This window comes from Nyctibius grandis, chromosome 25, assembly GCF_013368605.1.
Source record: "Nyctibius grandis isolate bNycGra1 chromosome 25, bNycGra1.pri, whole genome shotgun sequence".
In the NCBI taxonomy this organism is placed as follows: Eukaryota; Metazoa; Chordata; class Aves; order Nyctibiiformes; family Nyctibiidae; genus Nyctibius; species Nyctibius grandis.
The window spans coordinates 1,787,645-1,801,814 of record NC_090682.1 but is presented as its reverse complement, the minus strand read 5'-3'; the positions used below and the strand labels follow the sequence as shown (position 1 = coordinate 1,801,814).

Below are 14,170 nucleotides of genomic sequence, written 5' to 3'. Positions count from 1 at the left end.
AAAAGCCACCGTGGTTCAGCCTGGTGGGCTGGCTGTTGAGACGGAGACTTCAGGACAATGCCAACTTGCTTAAACCTCAGACTGGAGCTGCTCAGATCTGTGGGGAAGTTATTTCCTGGACTTTGTTTTTTTCTCTCATCCATCCAGAAAAAAACTAACACTTGGGGCTGAGGCAGCAAGAGCAAAGTCTCTGCCTTCTCTGCAATGAATGATTCTCAGGGAGAACACCTTTTGTCAATAGGAAAACATCACTCTGAGATGATTTTGTGGGGTTTTTTGCATGGAATGAAAAATAGGATAAAGCAGTTGTTTGCTTTAGCACCAGGAGAAATGGAGGAAAGCTGAATGTGTAAGGAACCTAATTACGCAAAACATGAATTTACAAATGGGACTTGTGTTCTTTTGTAAGTGGTTGGCATTGTCCATCTATATAAAGAAATGTTACATCTTCCAGCCCCGTTTCTGACTCAGCAAAGTACTTAAACATGGGCTTAACCATAAACACATGCTTAGCAGACACTGGAAGTAATGCAAACAAACCCTGTGCTTCGCTGTGTTGCTCGACGGGGATGGGCCTTGTGCTAAAAGTTCAAATATGTGAAATGTTTGGGGTTTTTTTTTGAGGTGGGACACACTGGGTGGGGAATTCTTGGATCCTAATGAATTTCCAAAGTGTTTAGGGAATGAAATCCCCAACAACTTGAAGGATTGAGTCTGTGGTCGTATTTTGTGCTGTGTATGGCCTAGCTGAGCTTTATATGAAATTACCCCATTTTCAATGGGTGCATGTTTTAACCAACTTTTTGTTTGTTTGTTTGTTTTTCTTTTTTTAATTATACCTTCCCAGTCTCCCCTGCCCACGGAGCCCGTCCAGCGTCCTGGAGCTACTTCCCCCCTTGTACGTCTTCATTTATTCCTTTTTTTTTCTTCTTTCACTCTTTCTCTCCCTGTCTCTCTCACGTTTTTTTTTCCTTCTGTACATGCAAGTCAGTGGCACTGATGCTTTGAAGCATATTCAGGGAAATCAAAACAAACCTTTAGTCTAATGTGCCTTTTTAAAAGCTCTTTGGACACAAAACAATACAGCAGGGAGACAAAAGAAACTGATTCTAACTCTTCTGTTGGAGATGACAGAATCATTTTGAATCAATAAAACCATAACTGAAAGAAATCAAGTGCCAGGCAACCAAATATCAATGTCACTTTGAAAGAAAGAGAAGTTAAAAATGGGTGATGGAGAGGAATTAAACATAGCTCTGAAAGTTAGAACTTGAAAATCTTCAGAAGCAAAGATTCCTTGTTTTTTTTAAGATCAGAAAATGCTAGTGCTAATCTAAACCTCACAGCACTAACCTAACGTCGGTAAAATTGGAGACTTTCCATAGATTTAACATTTTTTACAGTAAATGGCTGATTTACACATATCGACTCCCCCCTGGGGTGTTGTTTGGAGTTCACAAATCAGTCTTAGAACTGGATATGTAAATACTGTAGATAGATATATATAACAAAATATATAATATGTATATAAATACACACGTATATGTCTGCTTTCCCCATGCACATACACACTTCCAGCCTGTTGGCATAGGGACTGTATGCTGATTCCCTTCTAACGTGGGAAACTGGCACATGGTTCCTATTCACAATACTTCCTCCAGGACAAGCATGTTATTTGACAGCAAACTTCTTGCTTCTGGTGTGAAGACTCAATTTTCTGGGCACCTTCCTGAGCTTGTGCCAACCTTGGGTTAATGGTTGGACTTGATGATCTTAAAGTTCTTTTCCAACAAAAACGATTCTATGATTATTAAATGCTCTCCAGACAGAAAGGTAGAGAGTTCAGAGAGGACAGTTTGTATTTCAGGATATGATCATGGAGAGTGCGTGTGGTGAGGCTTGTTCCGCTGCACGTATCCCAAGCAACAGCAAGAACCAGGGAATATTTAAACTGGAGCAGAGTTTTTAAGAATGAGGGTGAAATTTGTTCCTATGACTGGCTATCCACTGATAAATAAATAACCTGCCAAAAAGTTTGGGAGGAGTCAGAATAGCAACTGCTTGTAAGGAGTTTCCTTTGGACATACAGGTATGGAGAAAAGATTTTTCTTAGTTTTTTCCTCATTTATAGTCATGAGCCCTTTGAAGATGCCGTTCCTGCTAAGGATCGGTAGCAGTTAACTTCAGATAATAAAGGCAGGGTTGGGCTTTTTGCCCTTTTGAACATTAATACAAAGAATGCCACGTTTCTGGTGACTTAATGCAACCTGGAAGGTTAGCGTTCAGTCGCTGCTTTTTAAGCTGTTAGTGAGGAGGAAGAGGTCGACACTAGAGCAGCTATAATATTTCTGCTCAAAGGTATAAGGCTTATTAGTGGTTCTGCTTGTTTTTCATGTGAAATTAATTCAGTTTGACAGCCATGTCCCTTTGTGAGTCATGTAATTGCAACAGAGAATAGAAACTTGGCTATCGCCGCGCACAGAGCACCACTGGAGAGATCATGTGCCACATCCCTCTCATGCCTGAGCACTCCTCTGTGGTCTGCACTGGTGGTTCTTGTTTATAATATTTCTGTGTACCAAAGATCATGGTTGCACGTCTTCTGTTACTAGTAATTTAGGAAGATATATTATGTATTTTTTTATGTATGGAAGCTTTGAGGTCCTGGTCAGATGTTGCTGCTGTTAGAGGGAAGTTACTTTCTGGGCTCATGAAGCAGTTTTTAGACACTGAAGTTCTTGTTTGGCCCTCAGCTTCCCCAGATAAACCGAGCTGAGATCTGAATAGGGAGGCAAAGGCTGAAACTGGGACAGAGTGCCTCTGAAAATGAGCTCTAAATCTTCGGTCTCCCAACCATAACAAAGACCAATGTTGTGCAAGTTGCATGTTTGAAATGACTGATTCTCCCACTAGCATTTGCCAGTCTAAACTGAGATCTATTTTATATAATTTTTTAAACTCTTTACAGTGAAAATCCTGTTTACGGTGATATGTTCATATAATATGTGTGTTTGCACTGGAATTGAGAATTCGACTGCATACACTGCGGTCAGACCTGAGCCAGCTTTAAGCTCAGTTGTTCAGGTACCAGTAGCATCCACCTTCATCCTCAGCAGCTCAAGTGTTCTTGGGATCTGGGTGTTTACTCAGCTTATTTCATCTGACCTCATCTTTTTTGCAATTCATCCTGTGAGCTTGGCATATCACTTCACTTAGACTTCTTTTTGCACGTAGACATTGCCAGTTAAGAATACTTCAGGTCTAGAACATGCCAGAAAAGCAACACCTTAGAATGCATAACACTGAAATCTGGATTTCTCTAGCGCTGTTTCTCTAATTGCTGTCTCTACACATTAAATTGTTAGTCTCCTGCAGTTTATTCCTGGAGATATTTTAATTTAACTTTGTCCTTTCTCTCGCCTTCCGTCTGTCACTCTGCCTTCTTCCCACCCGCCCTTAATTATGTGCAGATTTGGAGATGGATAGTGTAAAGCCAGGTTCTGCATATGTTACAGAGGCTCTGAACCAGTCCCAGCTGAGCTCAGGTAGAGCCCGTTACGTACAATTAGTCTCTCAGTGTCCTAACCAAGTCTAATACTGTACGTGATAGCAATAACCATTTACTAACACCCTAGGTTAGGTTACAGAAGCTAGATGTAGTTGAAATAGTTGTTTTTTTTTTTCTTTTCAATTTTCATATCTGATGGCTAGAAAAGCCAATGCCTGATTCTAAGAATCCGCCTTGTCGCAGGCAAATTTTCTACAAGTGATTTCATTCAAGGCAGTGAGTCCAAATCTTAGGAGCACTGCTTAACAAGACTGGGTCTTGCAGCGTGAATGCTCTGCAGTAGTAGTGGCTACGTGGCTATTAGTCTGTGTATCATAAATGAGCTGCTTTTTCCCCCCCTCGACTGCTGAATTTCTAAATATAAAGTGTTCTTCTTTTCCCAGGCTTTCAGTTTGTGCCTCAGAAAGATATATGCCAAACCCCGTCTGACCATGTTCTAGAGGAAAGAACTTGCTTGAATAAGAGAGAAAAGAAATGTGGTTAAATACTATAGTTTTATGGCAATGTAAATGACCAAAATATGTACCCAGTTGCACAGTGATAGCAGAAAACAACTGTGTTGTGTTGTCACTGTCATGACAACATCACTATAGCTATTCAGAACTAACATTAGGTGAAATTAAAGTGTTCCAGTGGAACTAAAGAACATCTCTGGTACTTTTTATGTACTTAAACAATTTGATCATCAGTTTTTGGAGGTATTTGATAACAGACATTTCAAATTTTTTTTATTTCGTTAAATCATGTCTGGACTTTCCTTTTCCTGGTTCTCCTAAGTGCTGTGAAAGAAAATGTAAGTGGAATTTCAGGAGAGACTGAGTAGCAAACTGTGTAAGTTTTGTTTTCCAGCAGGCTACATCAGGGCTTTACAGTAAGGCAGGTAACAGGTCCTATTGCTTGCAAAGTGTTCAGACAACATGTTGTCCTCTTACGTCCCTCTGTTTCATCTAGTTCCTTTGTATTGAGGTTGAAATGAATTTGCATGTTTCTTTCCTATAGATAGTCCCAATGTATTCTTTGGGTAAAATGAATAGGTTAATGGATATTTGATGTCGAAGTGATGCTAATAAATACAGCCAGCCAGGGCTCACTTGGGTCCTGCTGTCCATGATGCTGGTAGTATGTTTCAGTTTATTAAGCAGGCTCATATTTGAGCAATTCAGTGATTTTAAGCACAGGTATCTTTTCTAATTGTATTTCAACTGATTGCAAATCTTCTTGTGGTTGCCTATGTGTAAAGCTCTGCCTCTGCTGAAATCCTTGTCTGTATTTCCATTGTTACCTTCTAAACTCACCAAAGGCAGATTTATTTTTTAACCGGGCTTTAAGGCTTAATTTACTCCTGTAATAACTGTTTTATGCTTTCTTTAAAAAAAAAAAAGAAAAAGTATTTTTGTAGCAGTGCTATTTTGCTGATAGTTTGCACCTTGGATACGTTAGGAATGCCAGACTTAGTCTTCCATAATTTTGTTGCATTGCTTGCTGCCAGGGCAGTGAATTCTGATAAAGTGCTTATTTAATCTGAACTGCTCCAGTAATTACCTGGTTTTAGGAGAAAGAGATTTATTGCTGTGACTGCCCAGGACTGCGCACGGCTATGAGACATGCAATTGCAGTGGTTAGTCTTTTTAGGTCTTTAAATTCGTGGGCAGAATTGAAGTACAAATCAGAACTGCAGCAGCATTTTCCTGTTAGTTTTTAATTTTCTTGGAGTCTTCCTTTCTCTTTGCTCTCCCTCCCTTGTTTCAGGCGATTCTTCCCCCTTCTTTTTTTCCTTCCTGTTTTTTGGCAGAAATAGAAAGGGACGAGAACTGGGGGCTGATGTGTGGAAATGCTGCTATATCCAGGATTCATCTGGTCTCCTATGAAAGTCGCACCATAATATCTGCACGCTGCAATGAACCTCTGACTAGAAGAACATATTTTTATCTGTAACTTGCTTTTGAATTTAGCCTTCAGTGGCAAATCTGAAATACCTGTCCACCTAAATAAAATCTATAAATCTTGGCTAGCTCATAAGTGAGAGACAAGCAAGAATTTTAAGTATTTCATATAAGTTGTCAAGGATACGTAGCATTAGGAAGTCAATGTATTTTTTTTCTTGCTTCTTAATCCTTTAATCCTTTAACAGTGCTGATGTTTTCTGGCAATAGTAGTAAGAACCAAGCAGGCATTTTTGTAGTATTTTTTAAGCACCCGTGGTTGTGTTTCTTACCCACAGACTCCATGGAGTTTTAGGTCATGTTTGTAGTTGATGGCAGTATTTGCAATGTGAACAAAGAGATATTTTTGTAACATTTCCTAGGTGCTACAGAAACACGTCTGGATGGTTATCAGGTTTTTGTGAGTAAGTTGGTTGACATTTTCTTCCAGAGGCCTGGATTTGAGTTTGCCCTGTAGAAGAGAAGGGGTTGGGGTATTACTGCTGTGTCTGAAGGGTCCAGGGCAAGCAGGGTCAGAGGCAGAGGAAGCTTGGCAGGGCAGGAGACTCCATAGTTTGGGGGAAGACCAGGAGAAAAGTCTGGGCTAAACCAAAAGGGACCCGGGATGAGAAGAAGGATACAGTTTGGTTTTGCTCTTTCATTTATTACTTTTTTTTCTTTTTTAGCTGAAGTAAAAAGAGAGTGTTCTAATCTGTTACAAGACCTGCTTGTCTAAGCCCTCCCAGCCCCCAAGAAGGGGGAGCCTTTGTAATTTCAGAAACAAATGTCATGTGTGCAAAGCAAGTAGTTTACAGGGATAAGTTACTTCACATGAGCATTGCCTTGTACCCTGTGTAATTATTCGCACAAGTGCAAACTGAGTGAAAAAGGTGATTGCTCTGGTGACCTTTTGGCTGCTTTGTGCAATATCAGTAACAGCACAGGTGCAGGGCATCAGTGAATGAGCCCTCTGTCTCCAACCTCAGGCCAGATTTCCACTCATATTTTTCCTGGCATAGCTGAGTCTGCTGTAAGTATGAAAAATATCGCACCCAGAGCTGACACAGCTTATCTGCCAGAATAAAAAAACCCCAACAAAACCACCCTAAACACCCAGTCAGGGTGTAGGCACAGCTGTCCTGGCAGAAGAGCCCTTTTGTCAGCTTAGGTTATGTCAAGGGGAGTAGCAGAGCTCTCTGCCAGATGAGGGACATCTCCCAGCATATCTGGCATCTCCACGGGGAGGCACTACTGGTGTAATCCCAGCAGTGGAACTCCTGAAGCCACAGGGAAATGCCTGAAACACAGGCAGAAGGAAGAGACAGATTAATTCCTGTATTCCCTGTAGCACAATTCCTTCCTCGTGTGGTCGCTCACAGCGTCTGAGGCTTTCTGAAGAAGTTGAACCTGTAACTTCAGGCTTCCTGCATTTTGACAGGTAATTTTGTGGCAAGTCTTGGCCGTGTTTCCTGCGAAAGAAAACCAACAAGCGTGGTGTATGGATCTGTGCACAGTCTGTACACGCCAGTTCAGAAATAATTACATAGATCTGTGTGTTGTGTTGGTAAGAAAGAGATGTATTAGTGTTTCTGTTGCGGAAACATTCACAGTGTTGGGGGCTGGCACGCTTAACCTTCTTTTGAGAGGTTGAATCCACCAAAATAGGATGACTGCTTGTGAAGGAAAGCAGCAAAACTTGGCTGAGTGCAGGGGTGTCAGAGGCACCGATGTGCTGTTAATAAGGCCAGCTTTCTTTTTGCATGTTCTGTGCTTCGTTCTCACTCTGCTTGCTCTCCACTTATTCAGGTTGGGGGCTTTTGTTATTTTTAAACTAGGTATTTTTTTCCCTTCTCACAAGCTTTGTCAAAATGGGACGTAACTCTAATAATAGTTGCCTTGAGCAAAACTCTGCAGTTATGCGAAGAGATTTGAAATCATGGGAGAAGGTAGTTTGTTCTGCTCTGCTTTTCCTCCTCTTTTCTCCTGAATAATTCTATAAATTAGTGTGGGAGCTTAGAAATATTTTCAGGCAGCTTTAACCTTAGATGATAGCATGTGGCTCTGATCTCTTCTTGCATTGGCATGTGGATTTATCGAGGGTCATGCCAGTGCATATCTCAAATCTCCAATTAAAAGCTGGTCCTGTTAAGATCCCAAAGGCTGAGCAGCTACACTGTCACCTCTCTGTGTGCACAGGAGTGATGCTTGGGCTCTGACTCCATCTGGCTATCGCTCTGATGCCCATAGGGATCGATGATGTTGCTACATCTGCAAGAAAGTGTCTGTGTGAAACTATAAATTAATGTTAAAACTGAGTGGAACTGGAGAATATATGCTGGCAAATCCAAACTGTTTGTTTGGCTTTCTCAGAAGGTCTTGCCTTGGGCACAGCTGTGGTGTATGTTTGGGAAGATCCTTAAATGAACTGTAGAACACATGTTGTCCACTGCTTGGACAAGATCTGCAGCATGTTTCCACCAGAAATCCTACACAGGCAGCCAAGGCAAGACTACTCCTGTGCCCCTCTCTGCCCCTCCATCTCTCTCTGTCCTCCCTGCTTTTGTTCCACTCTCCCTGGCAGGGAATTTAACTGCTGCAAACTGCAGATCATAACATGACTGTGGCCTTTAGGTCTTGGTTCGCTCGCTCATGAATCAGCCTGTGTCTGTGATTAATTCAGAAGACTTTGCCGATCGAAGTTTCATCTGCCAGATTTCATTTAAGAGCTCGTGTCAGTGCTGCGCTCGTTCTTCTTCAGCATCTAATCCTGTAACTGCAGTGGGAAGCTTGCATCAAATTCTTTGACTTGTTCTCATGGGAACTTGCTTTTGCTAAAGGAAAGGCAAGTGAAAGTCCTCTGTACCCGCTTGGCTCTGTATTACATCATTCCTAACTGTGCTTTTACCTTTGTAAATGGAGTATTTAGAATCTTTTCCTTGCAAACCTGGACAGCCATGGCAGACCATGGCTACCTCCACCAAAAGAGCAAGTCACCACATGACTGACTGACCAGGTACTCTGTGACACGAGGTGCCTTTATGTCAACCCTGGTTTCTGTGAGCTCTGTGAATCAAATCCGATCATTTTGAGGTTATCCCATGGCAGTCTATCGCACGGTGTGCTGTTCTCTTGGGTTTTTTTTTTTTTACTCTCCCACTCTGCTTTCATCTATAACCTTAGTTTCTCCCCAAGACCCTTTTTTTTGGTTTTGGTCTTGTTTATTTGGGAGGTTCTTTTTTGTGTGTTTTGAGAGTATTTGATTGCAGGATAAATCTAGCTGAGTAAGAAGTGGCATTGAAAAATACTGGCTACCTAACTTCTAATAGTGGCTTGAGACTTCCTTCAGTGGTTAAATTGGCAAAACCAGAAAGTGGAAGAAGCTACAGGGTATATTAATAACATTTTTTAGGTTATTCTGCCTTCTCAGTACTTCTGCTGAAATAACTTTTGGTGGATAGGTTAAACTTCAGAATACTTTAAGGACTGAGTTTGTGACAAGCGTGTGCATGGAGCCTTTTTGTCTACGATTTGAAATGCTCAGGCTTGTTTGTGTTTAAAAGATAGACATTATCTACCTCTTCTGCTCCACTGCAAGCTGATGAATGCGTAAGTAGCGGAGAATGCATCTCTTCCACTTGCTTTTGTTCCTTAATATTGTCTGGCAAAAGAAATTAGGAAGAGAAAATAAGACCCACATGTGCAGATTATTATTTTCAATCAAGAGATTCACAAGAAGCAAGAGGGCATCCCAGTATGTGCATTGTAAGGCAAAGATGCCCTACATTAAACAGCAAAAAAAACGCCTGATGCAGGGACCGTATAACACATCCTGGCAGTTTTGAGTAGCTGATAGTGTTACTACTCTGCAGTCCTGTGTGTTGTTCTGCTATTTTGAATTGTCGTATGTGCATTTTGCATGTAAATTTGAATAGTGTTGCTCCTCTCGTATTCATTCCCCATTTGTGTTGGGATTTTAGCAGCTTTTATCAATCGGTTCGATAGGAAGAACGTTGCTGGGATGGTGAGTTGGTACCGGGAAGGTGGTTTTCTGTTCAGAATTGTACATAAGCACATATAAAACTGGATTTAGGAGTCGTGCCTGGCTGCTAAGGAAAAAAGTAACGTGATAGTATGATCGTTGTGTCCAAGCAAAACAATTCCAGTAATAAATACCGAGTATAATAAGTAGCTGGAGAACAAGCATTATTTGGAGATATGAGTCAGCAAACAATTTTGAAAAATAACACATTTTCTTGGGGAGAAACTCAAGACCAAAAGCAATCAGTTTTACCCTCCTGATGACCAAGATGTTTGCACAAAGAGAAGCAGCAGATTCCTCTTTAATCCTTCTGACCCTGAGGTTGTCCAACTTATCTAGTGAGGCCACATTTTAAAGTGTGTGACAGATTGATAAACTGCATTGCAGCCTCGTAGGAACGGAGGAGCTTGGGGCCAGCATGGGCAAAGAGAACAGCAGCAGTATTTATTCCTCAAGCGTGCCGTAAATGCAGGTAGTCCCACCAGCTTCACTGGCACTAGAAAAAGGCTGGAGGGCTTGGCTGAAGTTTCCTGAGACCCTCTGGGCCTTTGTCCCCACTGCTGGGTGCTGGCCTTGGTGTGGCTGAGCAGGGATGCTGTAGCTGGTGGTGAAGTCAAGTCACGGTGTGTTGTGCCTTCTGCTCTGGAGTGTGGTGTGCTGATACAGGTGGTTTTTTGGAGCTGGGCTGTAAACTAGGTCGCTGTAAACTGATCCGTGTCATTCTGCTTTGTTTTTAAATAGCAGAACTCCTGGAGAATTTTTAATTGAGTTTGTTTTCAGTGATCTGATCAATGCGGCCACAAACTGTGCTGGTTAACAGCCACTCAGAGTGGGGAGGGGGCATAATTGCTTCAGCACTGTAATTACATTAACAGAACGGACACCCGAGGTGCAAAGTGTCCCCAGAGCTCAGGGGCAGACGGGCTCGCACGTGCATGGCCCAGCCCATGTCCAGTCTGCAAGTTCGGACGTGCTGCCCCTGAAGCATTTAAGCGTGCTCAACATCTCTCCCTTCCTTTTGGACACGCTGAGACAGCCTTTTAGCATGGACTTGGGGGTTTGCAGCGTGTGCGGTGAGTGAGAGACTTGCACTTAAATGGTGGTGCAGATGCACCCCTGACCTCTGTAGTGTTTAGGAAATGGGGCTCTGGTCTGAGCTGTGGTGTTTTTGGCACATGAAGGTGCGGTTCAGCTCTGTGCAAGGAATGAGAAAGGCATGGATAAACTTGAGTGTAGTTCTCCAGGAGCTGTTTTTTGCATCCTGGAGGTACTCGCAAGCTGGAAGAGGCTGGCAGGCCCGGGCCCATCCTGATAACAGAGGTTGACGAGAGGTCAGGGGTTACGTTGAGGTCTGATATTCCCCAGACGGAGCTGTGCTTTGCTCTCCCTGCCTTGCTGATCCACTGCCCGTTGCCCGGCCGGGGAGGAGGGAGCGAGGTGCGGCGGTGGGCAGGGGACACGGGGCCCTTCCGGGGGCGAGGGCAGGGAAGGGGCCGGCGGTGGCCTCGCGGCTGCGGCCCCCCCGGCCCGATTGCGGCCCGCGGGTGCGGCGGGGCCCCGAGCCCGGCTGCGGGCAGGCAGAGCCATCCCCGGGCAGGTGGCACCGGGGACGGGGAGAGGGAAGGGGGGCGGCCGCGGCGCGGGGACCCGCTGGCTGCCGGCTCAAGCGGAGCATCGGCGCGGGGACACACGCCGCGAGCGGCCACCGGGCAGAAGCTCCGGGAAGGAGGCACCTGCGGGAGGTGGAGCCGGGGCGGTTGGGCCGGGGAGGGGCCTTGGCAGGAGCCGCAGAGGCGGTGTGCACCCCCCGCAGCTCCCCAGCCGCGCTGCCGGCAGCGCCCGCTCCGCCTGCAGCCGGTCCCCTCCTCGGGCGGGGGCGGGCGGAGCTGCGCGAGGGACCCCCGGGCTCGGGGCTGGCGCTGGGGCAGTTGGCCGGGGACAGCCGCCCGAGAGCTCGTGTGGCCGGCGAGGAGGCGAGGAAGGTAAGAGAGGGCTCTTCGTTCCCCCCCCCCTTCGCGTTAGCGTCTGTCTTATGTAAGACTTGCCGAGTGTTTTTAGGTTCCTGCACCCACTTGTTGCTTAGTAACTTGCCAGCTATTTAATTTGCGGTTTTGGAGAATTAATGTCTTTGAATGGAGATTTTTCTTTCCTGGCAATGTTGCCCAAGGACAGAGGCAGCTGGGCACATACTGGAATTAAGACCCCCGAGCTGGGCACCACGGTGTGAGGTGTCCTGCACACGGACGGACGGACGGGTACGGCACAGGACATTGTGCCTGGAGCAGAACTGATCTGATACAGGCACAACGCGATTGAGGTTCTCAAATGACTTCTGCTGCGGAGGGGTAGCCTGGGATCATGTTTTTAGCCGGATCGGTGGGATCATGTTTTTAGGCAGATGGAAAAATACCTGTTACTTGGTAATTTCTGCTCTCGCATCTGACACCGTGGCTGGTGGATGCAGAGCCATTTGTTTGTGCTGTGAGACAAGATCCTCAGGGATCTGTGCCCTTGCACAGGTTACTTCGCTTGGTGGTTGGCTTCTCTTGCCAACTGAAGGCTGATTAAAGCCACGTACGTCCCCCCCACCCCCTTGCGAATTGTTTTACTTCTGTTTCCCTTCGACTAATCTCTGACCTCAGGTTTCTATTGCGCCTTTCTGCTCGCTAGTTGTAAACTGTTTTATTGGACTTAGTCGAGGGTCATGGGTGTGTAGCAAACCAGAGCTGTTAAAGGAGCCTCTTTCATGCCTGGGATGATTTGTGTGAGGATTGCCACCCAAAGCCCAGGGGAGACGGAATGTCAGCTTGCAGGGCCCCTCGCCAGCACGGTCCTTGGGGTCGCAGAGATGGGAGATCAGTGCTTCCTGCTCAGATTTATACCTGGCTCCCAAAGAGGGAGCTGACAGATGGGAATGCCTAGAATTTGAATTTCAATAGGTTTTTGCATATCACTTTATCTTTCTGTTTTTCCTCCCTCCCCAGCCTGGCACTCAGAGGACATAAGATGCATTCCTGAGCATTAATATTATTGATGCTATTGTGCAGGAGAAGGGGGCTTCCTATTTAAAAATGCCAGTCCTTTGTTTGCTGGAGCCCCAGGGCAGTGAATGCACACTCTGGAAAATAAAATTCCCAGGGAGAGTAGTTACCGAGATCGTAGGAGACACTTTGCAAGTAGCCATGGCTCGTCTGTTCATATTTGTTCAGAAAACCTCCTAGAAGCTATAGTCCATTTTAAGGACTAAATGCCCTGCAGGGTCTTATTATTTATGACAGAGAAGACAGGAGGCCTTCCCTTTCCACTCTTCCCCGACCTCCTTTGTTCGGGGCATCACACAGGCGTGATGAAAGAGGCTCATTTGAAATGAAAGCTCTGGACTGGGAAGATAAAGGAAAAGAATAAAGCAGGCAAAACAATACAGTATCTGCATTCCTAGGTCTTAGAAAGCAGATTTAGTTCGCCCCAAATCCCCAAACATATTGGGCCCAATTTTCATTTTCAGTAAAGCTTTTTTACCCTTCTTCAGCTGTGTAAGGAGGAGGTATGGGGAGATGTCATTTCCATCCTCCTTAAAGCTATTGTATCCTGCTGGTGCTGTACAAAGTGTCTGTAACATGAATGAGGCTCATGTCCGTTGTCTTCAATATTGTTTCCACTCCAGGTGAGGGGGAATTTTGCTTCCAAAGGCAAATTCATCTCAGGGCTTAATGCAGGTGTTAACAGCTAAAGCATAAAAAATTCAGAAAGTAGGGGTTGTAAATAGAAAAAGAACCAGAATGGTATCAATTTTGGAAGAGTAGGTCACTGTAATTTGAAAGTAACTGATCTGGGCTGTAAAGAGCTGCCCTGTGGCTAGTGAGAATGGAGATAGGCATCTTTTGTGAAGGGATTGGGAGAGCAGCAGCAGTGTTACTTGTCGTGCTGGGAGCACCGCATACTTCAGAAGAGTCTGTACACCGAGGACTGAAGTAACGGCTGTGCTGTGTGGTTTGAGAAGGGAGGCAGTGTGCTTTGACCCCAGGCTCCTCCTTATTCCAGATGGATTGCTCCTGTCCCTTCCTGATGGAATGAAAAGGTTCCTTCCCAGTGTCTTCCCAAGGCCTTGCGTAAGAGCAAACACCCTCTCGCTCCAGGACTGGGCTCCATCTGCCAGACTCCTAATTATTCAACTTTTGTTGTTTGTTGATTCATGTCAGATCTTTTTTCATTGCTTGCCTCCTCCCACCACCCAAGCTGGAGCGTGCTGCCGTGCAAAACTGGCGTAGCTTGACTGCCGCAGTCACTCCGGTTGTCCTGGTTTCGCTGATGTCAGGATGGGGCTGAAGCTTGATTTGTGTTTGAATGACTGGTGAAAGCTCTGGGCTGCGTGCATGTGTCCGAAGTAGTTGATGTTATTCGGGCTTGGCTTGGGTTGCTGTCAAGTTTTTGGAAAATCTCCTGCAGCGCTGCTGCCATTTGTAGCAGAAGTAGAAATAGAGTGGGTGAGGCTCAAGCAGCCGTGCTGCAACTTCATTTACACCGTTTTGAAGCCTTTTGATCAAGGAAGGCTCCTGCATGCAGCATACAGCTGGTGTTTGAATAAGGGAGGGCAAAGGCAGTTTGATTTCAAGTGAGTATGAGTTTGAGAACAGTTGAATC

At 44.8% G+C, this 14,170-nt stretch overlaps 1 protein-coding gene across 1 annotated transcript in view; it reads left to right on the top strand.

Annotated features, from left to right (window-relative positions):
• The window catches only part of ARHGAP32 (Rho GTPase activating protein 32), a 133,740-nt gene that overhangs the window by 84,428 nt on the left and 35,142 nt on the right, over positions 1-14,170 (top strand). Inside the window, exons 11-12 of the mRNA XM_068418337.1 lie at positions 848-898; positions 3,471-3,545. Of these exons, the coding sequence (XP_068274438.1) occupies positions 848-898; positions 3,471-3,545 (126 nt within the window). The remainder of the gene's footprint in view (positions 1-847; positions 899-3,470; positions 3,546-14,170) is intronic.